Source organism: Aotus nancymaae, unplaced genomic scaffold (genome assembly GCF_030222135.1).
Source record: "Aotus nancymaae isolate 86718 unplaced genomic scaffold, 86718_ANA_hifiasm-v0.15.2.pri h1tg000040l, whole genome shotgun sequence".
Taxonomy (NCBI): Eukaryota; Metazoa; Chordata; class Mammalia; order Primates; family Aotidae; genus Aotus; species Aotus nancymaae.
This window is the reverse complement of record NW_026988454.1, coordinates 42,597,745-42,614,822: the sequence shown is the minus strand read 5'-3', so window position 1 is coordinate 42,614,822 and position 17,078 is coordinate 42,597,745. Positions and strand designations below refer to the sequence as shown.

Here is a 17,078-nt window from a genome sequence, read left to right as displayed (position 1 = left end):
ATCTGTGTCTGACGATGCCCAGATTCAATTTCTTCGCTTCTGATCTTGTGTGGTTGCTCATTGCTGGAGAAAGTAACCAAACCCAACAGCAAATGTATGCTTGCTGCACTCAGCTGGGTGTTGTCTCCTGCTCAACCATGCTTTTATTCTTCTGCATTTGACGAAGTAGTTCCTGGCGACGGGATCTGTTCTACACCTTTCCAGGATCCTTAAACCAAATACTGAAACCTGAGAAAGTCAAATCTATCACAACAGAAACTTCTTTGATTCTCCCTCAAGAGCCTCAGCAAATCTCCGTACTGGCAATTATTCTTTGGTCTTCCTGCAACCCTGTCCAAATCTAAGAGAAACAGATAAGCTTCTCCTCTACAAAGTAATCCATCCCCCAAGCTTTGGCTTGTCATTCTGCCTAATCCAGGACACTGAGCTCTCAGTGTTTTTATTCTTGACTATTCATTGGACAGTTCCTTTTGCCCACATATGTGGCAAAGCCTCATAGATCACAGACAAGGCCAGCCCCAAATTCTCTGTGTTCTTTCTGATAATATACAAGGCCATTTCCAAAAGGATTCGAAATATAGAAATTCAGTTTTGTATTTTAAAAAATATAAATTAACTTATTTTTTTCTACATTATGTCACAAAGGCTATTCCTGTTGCTTGTCAAATCACAGTTAACCAACTAAGTGGGCATTTGAAGGCTCTCCATAGACCTCCCTCTGGTCTCCTCAGCTTCTGTGGATGTCCTATACACTTTTGTCCCTCTATACAAAATTGTAGTAAACTCTAATACAAAGTTCCTTCTGTTGAGCCTTATCCCCATCTATTCTCCTAGCCTTGGAAATGCTAATTATCTCAGTAAAGGGCCAACGTGTGCATTTTAAAGCATAATTCCAATTATTCCTTTTGTATAAATCTTTTTTGAAAAGAGATGAGATCCCAAACCTACTCATAGTGTATTTTTAATATACATGCTTCTATGGATTGCACACGTATGACACCCGATTCTCTCAATAACCCTACGAAGCTGAAGTTGCTTCATTATCTTCACTTTACAGAGGAAGAAATAAGGCTCAGAGCAATTGTGACCTGATTATGGGTCCAATGCTGGTAAGACGTAAAGGCACAACCTGAGCACAGGTCTTCTGACTCCAAAGCCCCCAGTCTTTATGCTACCAAACAGATTCTACAATGATGTATCAAGTAGTGGCGTTATGATATATCAAGTGCTGACATTATATTATTAAAAAGACTACCTAATAACAAGATCCTGGTCTCAGCAGAAAACCATCATGTGTTTCTTAAACTCACCTAAGATACCACCCTCACTGAGAATTGGCAGATACAAACAAGAACAACGCAAAATAGTTTATCAAGTGGAACTTATGTTTCATTTTTTATTAGGCCTGTAGAACCAAAAGCTTAAAGTGGTTTTTCAACTAACGATATACTTTATTTATTGTGATGTTATTATAGTCATTGCTTTTCACTTTCATTTTTTAGCATGTGCGAATGTGTTGCCAAGCTTAAAATATTAAAGATCTGTTTCTGATACAAGAAGGAAAGTGAAAAATAAAACCCTAAGACCCTGAGAAAACATATTTGATAAAGCATCTGCAGTGATTTAGCAAATAAGTCTCATTACACTCCATGTGTGCTTTGCCTGCTAGAAGCCTTCTGTGGTATAACACTCTAGTGACCTTTCAGGCAACAACAGCCTAAAATACCTCTTCCTGTAAAGGATTGTATTTTCCCTATCAGGGAAAAGAAAAAATAGTTTGAGTTCATCCAGGGATTTTAGCCCAAACTGAACACCTCAAGCTCACCATAGTCAGTTTGAATTCCTGTCACCAAGTAGATCTTACTGAAAGAAACGTGGTTCTTTGCAGTTTGGCTTATGGCTCACTATGTATTAAGTTCCTTTTGTATAAGTGGAGCTAAGTACTCTTGGAATTCATACCTAGGGGAAGATGCTCTATTTTCATAGGCCTTGTTAATTTCCTTTAATATTTAGAAAAACTCATTGAAAGACATCAAATACTTTAGTGTCTTTCTATGAGTTATTCTAAATATTTAGGCTTCGCTTTCTATGAACTACCTTTTAAAATTTCCCTTCATGGTTTTTTACAACTCTGTCTCCAAAAGGGAGTATGTTGACTGGTGACTTTGTCAGTAATAACCAACGGACAATTTTATATTACAATACCTCATTACCATCATATATTTAATAAAGCAGTTTCAAGTTTGCTGAACTCAGTGTTCATGATTAAAAGATTTAAATGAAAAAAAGGCTCACCATATTGTTGCAAGAAGTGAGTCTTTCTTTTATTTAAACCTTTTAATCAAGGGTGAATATTTATTCAAAAAGCATTTTTTTTTAATTTTTAATTTTTTTTTTAAGAGACAGGGTTTCACCGTGTTGGCCAGTCTGGTCTCGAACTCCTGACTTCACGTGATCCTCCTGCCTCGGCCTCCCAAAGTGCTGGAATTACAGGCATGAGCCACCGTGCCTGGCCCCTCAAAAAGCATTTTTATCTTACTTGGTAATTTCTAAGTTCCACTATTATAATGTTATTAAATCACAGTTATTAAATTGATATGGCACTTACTAATTTAAAATAATTGCACCTACAATCATTACAGTATATCTACTAACCTCACCCAGAGGTCAATAGATGTAAACATACCCATACTGCAGATAAAATGAAGGCAAAAAGAAAATGCTGAACACTTGTGATTAAGAAGTACATTTTTTTTTCACCTTCTGTCCATTTGTGTGCCTCTGTTTAGGGTCCCGTAAACTAACCAGAAAGAAAACAATGTTCTTCCTACCAGTTATCAAGATTTGTAACACTTGATAGCATTCATCATATTTGAACCTGGGGGAAAGTTTTTGAACATAGAGGAAAGGGAGGGGGAAAAAAGTTTCAAAATCTGTACTCCTTTTGATGCTAATGCACATCCTAACCTCTTTCTTTTCACTCCTCTTGGCCAAAGAGGATTCAGTGGTGGTTTCTTCCTACTGGTATCCAAAAAGTTTCTTTTGCATATCTTGCAGTACACAGGTAACAACTCTGTAGATTGTCTATAAAAAGTCTTCTCTTTATTATCATTCCAGGTCTTAGCAGTCAGCCAAATTTCACTTGGAAGTTTTACTGGCATCTTCCATGCTCCAATCAATTGCCTTATTTTCCTTTACAGCCTAAAGGGTCTAAGAATTTATTTTCTAAATACCTGTTTAGTATCTTCCATGAGCCAGACACTGTTCTGGGTTCTGAGACTAGTAAACAGTAGAAAACAGTAAATCTCATGTAGCTTGTATTATAGTAGTGGAGGAAATCAACAAATAAACAAGTAGATTTATATATCAGGTAGAGATAGGTTGCAATGAAATAAAATAAAGCTGAGTGAGGAGAAAGAAATTCATCTCTAACATCCCAGCAAGTTCCCAATTTCCCTTGCACTAATTAGAGTTACATTTCCCTTTTCCCAAGCATCTCTTCACCTAGATGTTCCACTTATAACTTAAATACTACATTTCCAAAAGAACGCCAAACACCAACTCTGTTCGACACTTTTTTTCTTTAAAAGCAGCAATACGCCCCTGGCAAACAAATTTCTGATAATCAACTTTGAACTTTTTCATAGGCCCTATTAATTTCCTTTAATATTTAGAAAAACTCATTGAAAGACATCAAACACTTTAGTGTCTTTCAGTGAGTTCTCCCATGTTCAAAAACTTGCCTTGACATATGTTTTCTCTCTCTTTGTCCATTTATCTCAAATTCATTGACATCTTTCCTTTCTCCTTCTCCTAATTCTAATTTAGGCTTTTGGTAATTCCTGTTTGTCTTTCACATTTCCTGTTAAGCATTGAAGTAACACAGACAATATGCCAAGTTGCTAGAATGAAAACATCTCTCACGACTTTAAAAGACATCATTGTTATCAGAGTCAGACAAGATGGGGATGAGAATATAAATAATTTTCAGAAGAAAGGACTGCTTAAATGCTTATTTGGTGTTCTGCATAAATTATCAGACACAAAGCACATGAACTAAAGCTTGAAGGATGCTACCTTCTTAAAGATGCATTACAAAAAAATATATACCACATTGGCAGCTATCACTGGCAAATTTGGCAAAGGTAGTTTCTGCATAAGTTGTTGTTCATATCCAGATATTTATGCAGTATTGTGTCAAGGAAGAATCTAATACCATAGATTATTACAGTATTAGATGGGAATAAGATAAAGAGCAAATTTTCCAGAAAGAACAGAGTAAAAGATGCAGGAGAACAAATAACAAAAGGAGGAATCTACAACCAACAGAGAACTCAAAGCAAAAACTCAAAACTTTTGTTAAATTAATAATTTAGAAAAAAATCAAAAATGTGATTTGATGCTTTTGATCACTGTTGATAACACTCCAAAAATGTACTAGAAGGCTTAAGTCAAATGCAGAAATCTCTTTTTCAATATACTTACAATGGAAATAGAATACCTATTTCTAGTCGTATCCTCAGCTATTGTGTGGCCTCAAGATAAAACTCTGTAAATCTGTATTTATTTGTAAAATTCAGATAATTATTCCTACCAACCTCATAGTAATTTTGTGAAGATAAATTATATCACTTGAAAGGGCTGCATGAACTATTAAATATTTTGCAATTATTGGAAATTTAGTTTATTTTTAAGGATGTAAGGAGATTCTTGATTGATAGAAGTAACTGTTTTCTAAATAATGCAGAGATGAGCTATTACCATAACATCTAGCTGCCATCAGAATTATCTGGGCAAAGATCTGTCAAATGTTTTATGACTTTTATTGCTCAGAAAGTTTTAGAATATGCTATAGTCTCTTTAGAACCTGAATGAATATCATTATATAAAAGAAATTGAAAACAGAACAAAGTTCTATTATAAGTATCTTAAAAATGCAAGCTAACCCCAATAATTCAATTTTTGACAGAAAAAAATACTTCTACTTCTCTATGTGGCACCCCAAAAAGTTCTATTTGTGGTTGAAGAACTAACTCTTCTGTAAAAGGTGGGAAGATCAACTCTCTCTATGCTGACCACCATAATCTTAACTGTAATGGTTGGTTGGATCCAGTTGATTCCTATTCCTCTCCCTGGGGTCTGTAGGAAGATATCCAAACAATTTCTGAGAAGAAGTAAACATGGAAATTGACTTTACACAATCTCCTTGGCTGTAAACTCAAGCATGTAGGTAAAATAAACTATAGAAAACATGACCTCCGCTTCTGATTTAAAGATGAATGCCCCCTCACGAGTGAGATGGTAAAAATCCAGCCGGTTACATTCAGAGCTGCTTCTTTTCTCATCTTGGTTCTGGGTCACCTTCTGTTATAACTTCTTCCATACCCAGGCATCAGCACGGTCAGAATAATCAGAATGATCACAGTCCTTCCGTCAGAGCTTTAGTGCTATCCTCCTTGATCTGGGAAATGTAAGCCAGCTCTCCTCACCTACACAGCCAGCGTACAGATCATGGTTAATGAGAGCAAGCCCCAGGCTGCTCAGGCTCCGTTTGCACCACATGCTCAAGACACACATTTCTCTCCTGGCCTTTTCTCGTGTCTTGGGAATGTCTACATTGCTTCTGACTCAGGCTTTGCTTTCCATTTTGGGCTTAATTCTATCCACTGGACTTGAAGATTCATCTTGTTTTTTTCACGTTATCCCTTAGTTCACCCAAAGATCTTTGGTTCATAATTATCATTTGTTTTTGTTTTTTTGTTTTTTTGTTTTTTTGCCATCCCTCCTAAATCCCTATAAACAAGTTAATTAAATATTTCAAAACAACGACAATGGTAATAACAATAACAGCAGCAGCAATAAAAATACTAATAAACCTGAGTGTGACTTGGATCCCAGTTTTCAGTGGAGACCTTACCATTTCTCTCTGCCCTGATCTTGACCTACTGTAACCCACTCTCCATGGCTATGGTAGAGACCATCCTACTATAAGAGAAGCTCAGAGCAGTGAAGCTCTGACTCTGTGAATACCTCTCAGAAAACTAGTCCTTAATTCAGTCTCATTGTCGACAAGAGCCCATCCGGATAAACAGCAATTTAGACACTGTCTGCAACAAATCCCCAGTCTTAAACTATATGCATGTATATATATATACGTATATATATATATATACACACACACACACACACACATATATATATACATACATATTCACTCTTGTTGCCAAGCTGGAGTGCAATGATGCAATCTTGGCTCACTGTTACCTCCACCTCCCGGGTTCAAGCGATTCTCCTGCCTCAGCCTCCTGAGTAGCTGGGATTCCAGTTGCCTGCCACCACGCCCAGTTAATTTTTGTATTTTTAGTAGAGATGAGGTTTCACCATGTTGGCCAGGCTGTTCTTGAACTGCTGACCTCTGTGATCCATCCCCTTCGGCCTCCCAAAGTGCTGGGATTACAGGTGTGAGCCACCACACCCAGCCAATCATTTTTTTAAGAACAAACTTTAAATAGGGTCACTGTGTAATTATTACGTAGTTCTGCTGATACTGTTTATATTAGCTAAGGTACAATGTAGAAGACAATAGAGGCAGTGTAAAAGACAAAAGAGGATCGCACTCTTTTATCCATTCTGTAAAATACTTGCTATTGTTCTGTAGTTGTCCCAAGTTAAGAATTTTCTGTCTTCTCTTTCTGCTACGCTGCATGGCTTAGAATTATAAAGAAATCTTGAATTTTTTGACGGGCTCTTAATTTTCTTCTTTTATACCATATGTCTCATCCAGGACTCTGCATTCCTTATTTTATCCTCATACCAATTATATGAGATTAATATGATAATTCCTTTTTTAAGAGATGCTAAGTTGTTTATCTAACGTCACACAGCTGGCAAAAGGACAGAGCAGAATTTAAATCCTGGTCCTTCTAATATCAGGGTCTCTGTTCTTGTCATTATACGCTTGCACTTTGGATGAGAAAAGACATTCTGCCTGGGTAAAAGGGTTTCCCATGCGTAAAAGAAATGCACTATCACACGATAAACAGTTCTGGTGGAACCTTAAATGCATATTACTGATGAAAGAAGCCAGCCAGAAAGGGCTACATGCTGTATGAGTCCAATGACATGACATCCTGTAGAAGGCAAAATATAAAGACAGTGAAAAGATCAGTGGTTGCCAGGGGTTGGGGGAGGAAGGGATGATTAGGAGGAGCACAGGGGAGTTTTAGGGCAGTGAAACCATTATGATACTGTAATGGTAGATACATGTCACACATTTGTCAAAACCCATAGAATGTATAACACCAAGAATAAACATTAATGTAAACTATGGACTTTGGGTGATGATGATGTGTCAGTGTAGGTTCACTGATTGTAATAAATGTACCATTCTAGTGTCAGAGATTGATAGGGGAGGAGGTTGTGTTTGTGTGGGGGCAGAAAATATACAGCAGTTCACTATACTTTCTGCTCCATTTTTCTGTGAATCTAAAACTGCTCTAAAAAAAAATAAGGTCTTTTTGTAAGAGAAAACAAAGGATTTCCCCACTACACAGACATCACTGACTTTATGTCACTTTGCACCCTGCTCCAATTTCTATCTGTAGCACCCCAAATATTAATCAGAGAACAACTAGACAAAGTAAGCAATAGAAGGAGATGCTAAAAAAAGTAAAGGTGTCCTAGGGTGTTCTGATTGTCTCTGTTTCACTTTCTCTCTCCTTCCTCTTATCTGTCTTGTTGGCCTTGAGTCATTTTGTTTCTTTTATCTCCACTCTTAAACCTCTTTATTCACAAATGGAAAAAAACAAAAACAAAAACTAAACTTTTTCATGGTGCTTTTAGAATTGACTGTTCCAGTTACCATTGCTGCCAAAACTGAGTGGTATTACGCTCATAGGTTCTGTGGGTTAATAACTCAGGCACAGAGGGCCCAGCTTGCCTCTGTTCTCTGATGTCAGAAACCAGAACTGGGAAGATTCCAAGACTGAGCTGACTCAACAGTGAGGGTCTAGAACCATTTGAAGGAAGCTTGTTCAACCCAAAGCCCACAGGTCACATACAGCCCAGGATGGCTTTGAATGCATCCTAAAACATATTTGTAAACTTTTTAAAAACATTATGGGATATTTGGCATTTTTTTTTAGTTCATCAGCTACCATTAGTATTAGTGTGCTTTATGTGTGACCCAAGACCATTCTTCTTCTTCCAATGTGGCTCAGGGAAGCCAAAAGACTGGACACCCCTGATTTAAAGCTATTTTCTTTCCCACACCTGGGTTTGGATGCTGGCTATCAGCTGATACGTCAGTTATTCTGTTACTGAAACACTTATCCATAGGTCCTCCATTGATCTTTCCATGAGGGCTAGCTTGGGCTTCCTTGTGGCATCACGGCTGTGTTCCAAGAGAGAACAACCCAAAAGAGCAAGAGAAAAGTGCATGACACTTTCATTATCTAGCCTTAGAATCCCCATAGTGTCATTGATAGCATAGTCAAAGCTTCCAGAAAGATCTACCAGTGTTCAAGAGGAAGAGACATATACTCAAACCATTGTATGGGAGGAATGTCAAGATCACATTGTAAAAACATGTAAAATAGGAGATACTATTGCTGCCATTTTTGAAAATATAATCTGCCACATAATAAGATTATAGATTATAATCTTATTATATATTATTGTATCTTAAATAGCTAAGTATGTACTGAATTTGAATATTTGGTTAGATTGTTCCAAATCTTTACCTCTGATTATCTGTTTCAGATTGTAAGCCACATTTGGCAGGGACAGCAATGTCGAGTTCATTTACACCACCTCCACCATAGCACCTTGTGCTTGACAACCATAACATGCAATATTATTACTAGCACTGCAATTGCTGATAGATACTTGCACTTGAGTGGTCATTATTTATATTTATATACTATAGCATTTTGTAACATGTCACAGAAAATCTACACTAACAAAAAAGGCACATAGCATCTCTGTTGTGTGAATAAATTCTATTACTCCAGTTAGGTCTTGGTTGCTTGAGAATAGCGCATCATTTTTTCTACCAAGTGAATACATTTTTGTAAAGCAATAATTGAATCTTACAATGAGTTGGGGAGGAGGGAGTGGCAGAATCACTACCTTAAAAGAACTATTATTTCTTTCATTTTTTCCCTGAACAATTAGTTGCTTTTAATAGTTTAATAGACTGTTATTAATAAAAGGTCATCTGTGTGGGGCCTTGATCATGAATGTTTACCTCTTCTGAAAAGCTAACTAATGAAGACAATTGTCCCTTTTCAGTTGATTTCATAGGTGGTTTTGACTCTTATGGCTATCAAGGGCCTCAAAAGACATCTCATTTACAACTACAGCCTATGTACATGTAAGTATTTTACTTGGAAGGTTTTCTTCTGGAGTACTAAAGATAATCAAGTAACTGTATCATGATACAAGATTGATGGCATGCAGCTGTTGTTCAGTTATATACTTACAGTATTCTTTCTATTAATATTGTTTTGGCTAGGATAATTTTAATAACATTTTTCCATGAATTTTTCTTATTTGACTTATAAGAAATGCCATTTCTAAAGTTATCTATAGTCTTACATAAGTATCACCTACATGTCTCAAAATCCTATGTTAATTATCTACCACTTCTTTGATTGCCAAAAAGTTGTATTTTTTGAAAATGATATAACAATGTAAGCAGTTAAAGGTAACTATATATAAACCATATATTCTGGTTTCATTTTACAGTGGTTGTCCTGGCATAATTATTACTCTCAAAAGAGTTCTCATTTAGATGATAAATAATAGGATCACCTTAGTTATATGTAGTGTTTAAAAAAATCAAAAACTGAGTAATACACTTTCTCTATCATTTTTCTAATGTAAAAGTGGAAATGAACTGGAGCATTAACACTGAAACTTATCGAACCCTTAACTCTAGCACTCAATAGAGCAGACATACAATCAGAGCCTGATTTTTATATCTGTGTTTAGGCAAATTCCCTTGGATAACAACTGATAACAAATTCTATATATCAGCATCAAGTGATATGCTGAATTGCAAGCGAAGATCAAATAGAAAGTAAGATTCCAATTCATTTTAAAATGTGAACTTCTCTTTGAAGATATGTGTTTGTTGTCGTTGTCCTCCACCATTGAATCATTTTGCCTTTTAGTATCTTTAGTGTGTAGGATAATAAATGGAGTTTGGGAGTAAGTATTTCTCCTCCAAAGAGATTAATCTTTAAATACCCCCTTTTTAAACTCTCTTTAAAGAAAAGAATAATCTTGCACCATGCCTGTCTTTTTCTTTGAGTCGCTTGTAGTTCTCTGAAATCATTTGCTAACGGCATCCATAAAACAGACTTTAGCAGTTCAGAAACCAACCAATATTTTGCTTCATTCGAAGCTCTGCACAGTGTATTACATATTTCTTCTGTTACATTCTCACAACACTGCCCTAATTCACGCAACGTATGACCTGTTAAGTTTTTGGTCTCTGTCATTTCAGAAACCTCTATTGTATCCTCCATGTGGCTGCCAAATTAATCTTCCTAAAGTACTGAGCTGATGATTTCACTTTCCTACCTCAAAGCTATCAAGGAGTCCCTATTACCTACTGAAAAATCTAAATTCCTTACTATAGCCTGCAAGTCTACTCTGACCTGGCCCCCAATAGTCTGTTGAAACAGTATTTCTTCTCTTCAACTCTTAATAACGTTTGAGTCCCAACCATATGCAGGTGATGCTGGAGATATTAGGAAAATGTAGTAATGGATGAGAACTATCCCTGTCCTCCTGAAGCGTGAGACCATAAACAGTCTGATAGCTCCCCTTAGCCATTTTCTAGCCAGACTAGCACTCTTGTCTTATCCAAATATGATATGTATTTTTCCAATTGTTCATGGTGTTCTCTTGACACCAACATCACCTTTTTTTCCCAAATTCTACTCTTTGAAACCCCACTATCCTTTGAATTTTATCTTAAGATATATTCCTTTATGAAACACTTCTTAATCTTTTCTCCTCTAATATTTCTCTTTTCTTTCTTTCACCATGTACTACAGTTGTTTGCTATGCATGCCATACCTTCCCTATCCTCCTAGAAAAATTCTTGATAGCTACAACAACAAAAATGATCAACCTTTCACACTCTTTGCCATTCTTCTCAATAGTTTATGTAACATTCTATAAAGTGTTCTATTTAAAAAGGCAGAGCAATCGGGAGTAGTGGTTAAGATGACCTACTGAAGGCATGCTGTCTGAGATTAAATTCCCTGCAACCATGGGCATGTAACTTTGTTTGAATAACTTTATTTAATCTTACCAAGCCTAAGTTTCCTCACCTGGAAAATAGAGATAGCATACATACTTTATCTGATGGCTCTGAAATTATATAAAGTAATATATATAAAGCACATTAAACACAGGACATGACACATATTAAGTGCTTAATAAACATAATTAATTAGTGAAGAAGAATGCTTATGTTAATCAACATCACTCATGAAAAGGCTGTATCAAATCAGAAATGACATATACTATAAGCCATTCCTAAAAGATCTCCTCTGTAAACAGTATATTACATATAACAGGGGTCCTCTGGCCCACGAATAGTCCTGGCCCATGGCCTGTTAGATGCTGAGCACAGAGCAGGAGGTGAGTGGCAGGAGAGGGAGCATTACTGCCTGAGCTCTGCCTCCTGTCAGATCAACAGCAGCATTAGACTCTCATAGCTGTGTGAACCTTATTGTGAACTGCATGTGTGAGGGATCTAGGTTTTGTGATCCTTATGAGAATCCAGTGCCTGATGATCTGAGGTAGAAGAGTTTCATCCTGAAACCTTGCCCCCTAATCCCAGTCCATAGAATAATTGTCTTCCACAAAACCAGTCTCTGGTGCCAAAAATGTTGGAGACTGCTGACATATAACATCAACCCAAGTAACATGTAACAATATAGTTGTACTCATGAGTAGAATAAGGCCAGGCACGGTGGTTCACCCCTGTAATCCCAGCACTTTGGGAGGCTGAGACGGGTAGATCACCTGAGATCAGGAGTTCAAGACCAGTTTGGCCAACATGGTGAAACCCCATCTCTACTAAAAATATAAAAATTAGCCAGGCATAGTGGTGCACGCCTGTAATGCCAGTTACTCGGGAGGTTGAGGCAGGAGAATCGCTGGAACCTGGGAGGCAGAAATTGCAGTAAGCCGAGATCACACCACTGCACTCCAGCCTGAGTGACAAAGTGAGACTCCATCTCAAAAGAAACAAAAAGTAGAATAAAACATCTAAAAGGTTTATAATTGCTTGCTACTAATAATATCACATAATATTTTATTGTATTGATCAATATGAATGATCACAAATATGATCAAGCTGTAATAAATTACATATAATCTCTCATCTCTATAGATCAGCTATAATAACATAACATGAGAATGCTGATTATATATAATTTAATATATTATTTCAAATCAAGCATTTATAGTTCTAATAGGCTTTAAAGAAGAGACTCTACAAAGATAGATATCTTTGTCTAAAATTAAATTCCTTGAGAACAAAACTTCCCATGATTTTGTTAAACAGAACACTTTAAATGCCAACTAATAGTTATAAAAAATATGTTTTCCTCTTTACTGCATGAGACTGGTAAAGTTGTATCAGAGCTTTCAAGTCTCACTGGTCATTAAATAAGTTAAATCTTTCCTGGAATTCAAATTTAGGAAATTATGTATGCTTAAGGAAATTATGTATAAAATTACTAGTCAAAATACTCCTATCATCCCTTCCACAAAACATCCCATAGGACACCGCAGATCCTAGAACACCGAAGTTTTATTTTACAGATGAGGAAACTGAAAATAAAAGTCACACAACTTGTTAGCGGTGCAGCCAGGATTATCAACTGGTTTTCCTGACCCCTTCATTCAGTGTTTGTTCCAAATTCTTAGATAGACTATGAGTCTGACCTGGTATCACATTCTGTGGGTTTTAATTTGCTTGTTTGTATTCTTAACACTAACTCAGCTGCCACATTTCCATACACAGCTGTGCCTCTCTCCTTTTCTGCATTCTGTTTCTTTCTTTTTTATTTTACATTATGCATTGTTGAATGAGGGCCTTTTCAACTTCATAGCCCACAAAACCAATCGTCTGAGAGCCACTGTTTATTCAAATCTAGTGAAAAACCAAAACTGACACACCTATTAACCTCATCCCCTACTGAGAGGCAGAAAGCTTAGCATCTCCTATGTCTTTATCATTTAGAGTGTAACTTCTGTCAACCTACCATAAATATGTCTTGTAAAGTAAGAGTAATTTAACTTCAGGGGCCAGTTCAAGCACCCTAACAATATTATATAGCAACTGGAAACAAAAGCTGTTCTTGGAAGGAAAACAAATGTTGAAAAGTAATATGCACTTTTAGCTGTGGAACTCCTGTTCTTCCCAGAAAATCTTCTGTGGCCAAGATCCTGGACAAAGCTTTGAAAACACTGCTGTAACTGACCCACAGTCACAGCCGTGTTTCAGTTCCTGCAAACAATGAATAGACAGTCCTCTTCACTTAAGTTGAATGACTGTTCTTGGTTTGTGATTTTTCAGATTTTGTATAACTAATCTAAAAAGGAAGATTTTAATTATATTTTTCTTACAGTTTGGTAAACCTTGTTGAAACAGTGATAACAACGAAGTTGCTGCACACACACACACGTACACACAAATCCCATGTCTACAGCTTAATTTTTTAACAAAATAGCTGCTTTGACTATGTGACCAGGGACCTATGTGACTGTCAGAGCAAGTAGAGATCTGATTGGGCTTCTGGCAATATAAGAATGTCCTATAATATATCAGACAGCATTTGAAAACATTGCATTCTCTGTGGCAGCCTAATTGCACAGAAATACACATTCATTTCATTTGTCCCTGGAAATAGATTCCAAATGACCAAAATTGGCCTCTCTATCCATGCAGTTGCACTGAATAAAAAGAAAAGAAGAGGAAAATTATCTATTTAAAACCAATTTGGCTTCTTTATTGTTTGTTTGTTTGTTTGCTCTTGTGCTTGGAAAGGTGAGAAAAGGTGGTGAGCAACAGGCACCCGTCGCTTTTCCCCTTGACTAAAAACATCTTTTCTCTCTCTTAGGTCAAAATAATACAGATGACTTCAGATGTCAGCCTATGGACTTTTCAAAGAACTTTTTTCGCAGTGGCCTCCTGCATTTTATGAAGAGCAAGAAGCAACTGAGTTTAAATACATATACATATTAACAAAAGAAATACAAAGCCTCTACATACACTGACACACACACACACACACACACATACACACACACACGAGCACGCACACACCAATTCCACTTGACCTCCTCTTTCTAACTGAAACAGACAAATATGCAGGACACGCCCATCTTGGATTTCCTGAAAGCAGGCTCCTTTCTCCCAAGCCTTTGGAAAGTTCAAAAGGAGATGTGTTGGTGCCCAATGGTTGCTGACCGTTGCTAACTCCTCTGCAGCCCAGCTGGTCGGCCTCTGTGAGCTGGGAAGTCATCCAGGGCACATTAGTTTGAGAGCTCTGTCTTCTGCACTCCATACATCTTGACAGCACCACGGCTATTTAGGCAATGTAATTGCAAAAACAAACAAAACATGCCATGATGACCCGAAGTCCAAAATGACAGATTGTTTGCCCTAAAGGCTGTACCGTACATACTTGCCTTAACCCACCTACGTTGTGTGCCCAAGAATCTCAGTGCAGACAGCTCCAAGTCACTTCCTTTAGGCTAACACACTGCTATTAATTGTGAATGAGTTCAAGTCTGTGTGTTTCATGTCAAGGAACAAGACTGACTAGCTCAGCAGCTCCAGTGTGTCTGTACAAGAAAAGTGCCAGCTGTCAGCAAAGTGCTTTACCATAGAGCCTCCGTGGTGGCCCAAAAAAGACAAGTAACAATAACAATGTTTGTCATCTTTATAATTCTAAAATATGGTCTTCTGATGGGGTTGGGGTGGGACAGAGGAAAACATTAATCTACTAAGCTCACTAATCTACTGGAAGCAGAAAGCAGAAATGGCTTAACTCACTGATTTTATTTATTGCACTCTAGGTGCTTTTATAAGTATCTACAATTGTCTTTTACTAACACAGAAACAGCTGTGGGTTTCTATCAACAGAGGCCAACTGAATATGTATTAGCTATGTTTACTCTTTTATATCTAATTCAAATTGAAGACTCTATGTAGGTGAACTTTTTTTTCTAACTTCAGCATACAAGATTATTTTTGGGTGGGTGGGGGGAACAATAGTAACCTTGGTGAAATATTTGAGATCTTTTTGTGGTATTTGGGGGATCTGTTGTGTGTTAGAGTGTATTTCAATCCTCCTGTATTATTGTGGCAGAAAAACTGTGCTGTTAACGTAGTTGGCAACAAGATGCCTTTGGAAACTTAATAGTAGGTCAATGTGTTTATGGAATATTCTGAACTCCTAGGAAATTTTGTTCTATATTTTAAAGCATTATTTGGTTTTCATTAGTGGAAAATATAATTAGCTCAGGCTTATCAGGAACTCAAATGAGTCATATTTTTTCTTGGATACACCTGAGACATTAAACTCAATTTTTTAAAACTAACACACCATCCTTCATACAGTGAAATCCATAAGCTACAAATTGGCATGGAGCAAGTATTTTTTTTTTTATTTCTATGAAGTTTCAGTTATTGGATTAAACTACTTTGGACCTTAGCCTATTCAGATCTACATACACCAGTTCCATTACTGTGTTTGCATGGATGTCTGTAATATACACACACATATACATTTGAAAATGATATGGGAACAAAGAGTTACCATTGGAACATAAGCTATATAAAAAAAGATTCCAGCACTCATGCTTGAATTTTCTCAGTGGCTTGTATGTTTGTCCATACATACATGTATAAAATAATTGCAGCCATGTCAGTGAAACCTCATATGATGCTTTTATAGTGACATGCATGTTTAATGTATGAGAAAAATATTTACCAATGTACTGTCCTTTGATTCCTAAAGTATAAATACTATACATGCCAGAAACTATTCTAATGTGACTTTTAATGTGACTATTAAAATGAGGTTTCACTGTACATTCATGCTGTCATGAGATTTCACCTTATAGTACATGTATATGGGTACAGAAAATAAGCCCTCATATTCCTGCTTTAAGTTACAGCCAAGTTTTCACCAAATCACAACTAACATCACCACCAAAATTTTAAAAAACAGTTGTTGACTACTAAAAAGTAATCAGTGGACAGGTCTTTTATGGGAGCAGTAAGCACAGTAGTGTGATTATATCTGGGAAAACATCTAAAGTTGTACAGCTGTATCCTCCTCAAAATCCGGTGAAGAATGCTATTTTTCTAGGCTGAGCTTTTGTTATAAACCTAATATTCAGAAGGCAAGAGTTATGCTCCTGATGTGTCCTTTTTTTTGCATTTGTTAATTCTGAATGTATTTTTAACAGAGTGATTTTTTTGACTTACTAGTGTAATTTGCATTTTAAAAATAAATGGAAAAATACTTAAGTTTCTGAGCCATCCCTGAAATCCCATGCTGCTTCTCACAGTATATTTGCTTATGCCATTGACTGGGAAACCCTATGAAATTTACATGAAGGCAACGCTGATATTTTGTGTAGTGCAGGGATGTGTCAGTAGTGAAAAGAAATTGCCAGGTCATGGCATCATTTTTGCTCAGTCATAGGTAACATGTACTTTCATTATCTGCTAACACTGAGTGTTCTTTTAGAAGACTGCCTGCAATAGACATGCTGTCATTTGGAGAACGTCCCTTCCCACCCCCGCCCACCACCTTCTATCTGGGATTTAGTGAGTATCAAGCTAACAGTTGACAGAGGTCACTATATTTAAAACTCTTGGTTAATTTATAGGAAGATTTTTTATTATTATTTTTATAGGCCAAATTATTTAAAATATCCTAAAATACTCATTTATTTCCAGTTTGATGACAGAATGTTTTGGTATTGTTATTCAAATATTGATATTCACCTCAATAGAAGACAATGTTGAGATA

The 17,078-nt window shown here is 36.6% G+C and overlaps 1 protein-coding gene across 6 annotated transcripts in view; it reads left to right on the top strand.

Annotated features, from left to right (window-relative positions):
* Positions 1–16,570, top strand: part of NKAIN2 (sodium/potassium transporting ATPase interacting 2) — a 1,034,673-nt gene extending 1,018,103 nt beyond the window's left edge. For 4 of the 6 annotated variants that reach the window (XR_010336617.1, XR_010336618.1, XR_010336619.1 and 1 more), the window contains 3 exons: positions 9,292–9,373; positions 9,994–10,081; positions 14,151–16,570. Coding sequence is in view for 2 of the 6 variants with exons in the window: in XM_064360728.1 (XP_064216798.1) it covers positions 9,292–9,373; positions 14,151–14,160 (92 nt within the window). In the remaining 4 variants the exon portion in view is untranslated. The remainder of the gene's footprint in view (positions 1–9,291; positions 9,374–9,993; positions 10,082–14,150) is intronic. The other 2 variants (XM_064360728.1, XM_064360729.1) reach the window with 1 other exon arrangement.
* The last annotated feature ends 508 nt before the right edge of the window (positions 16,571–17,078 follow it).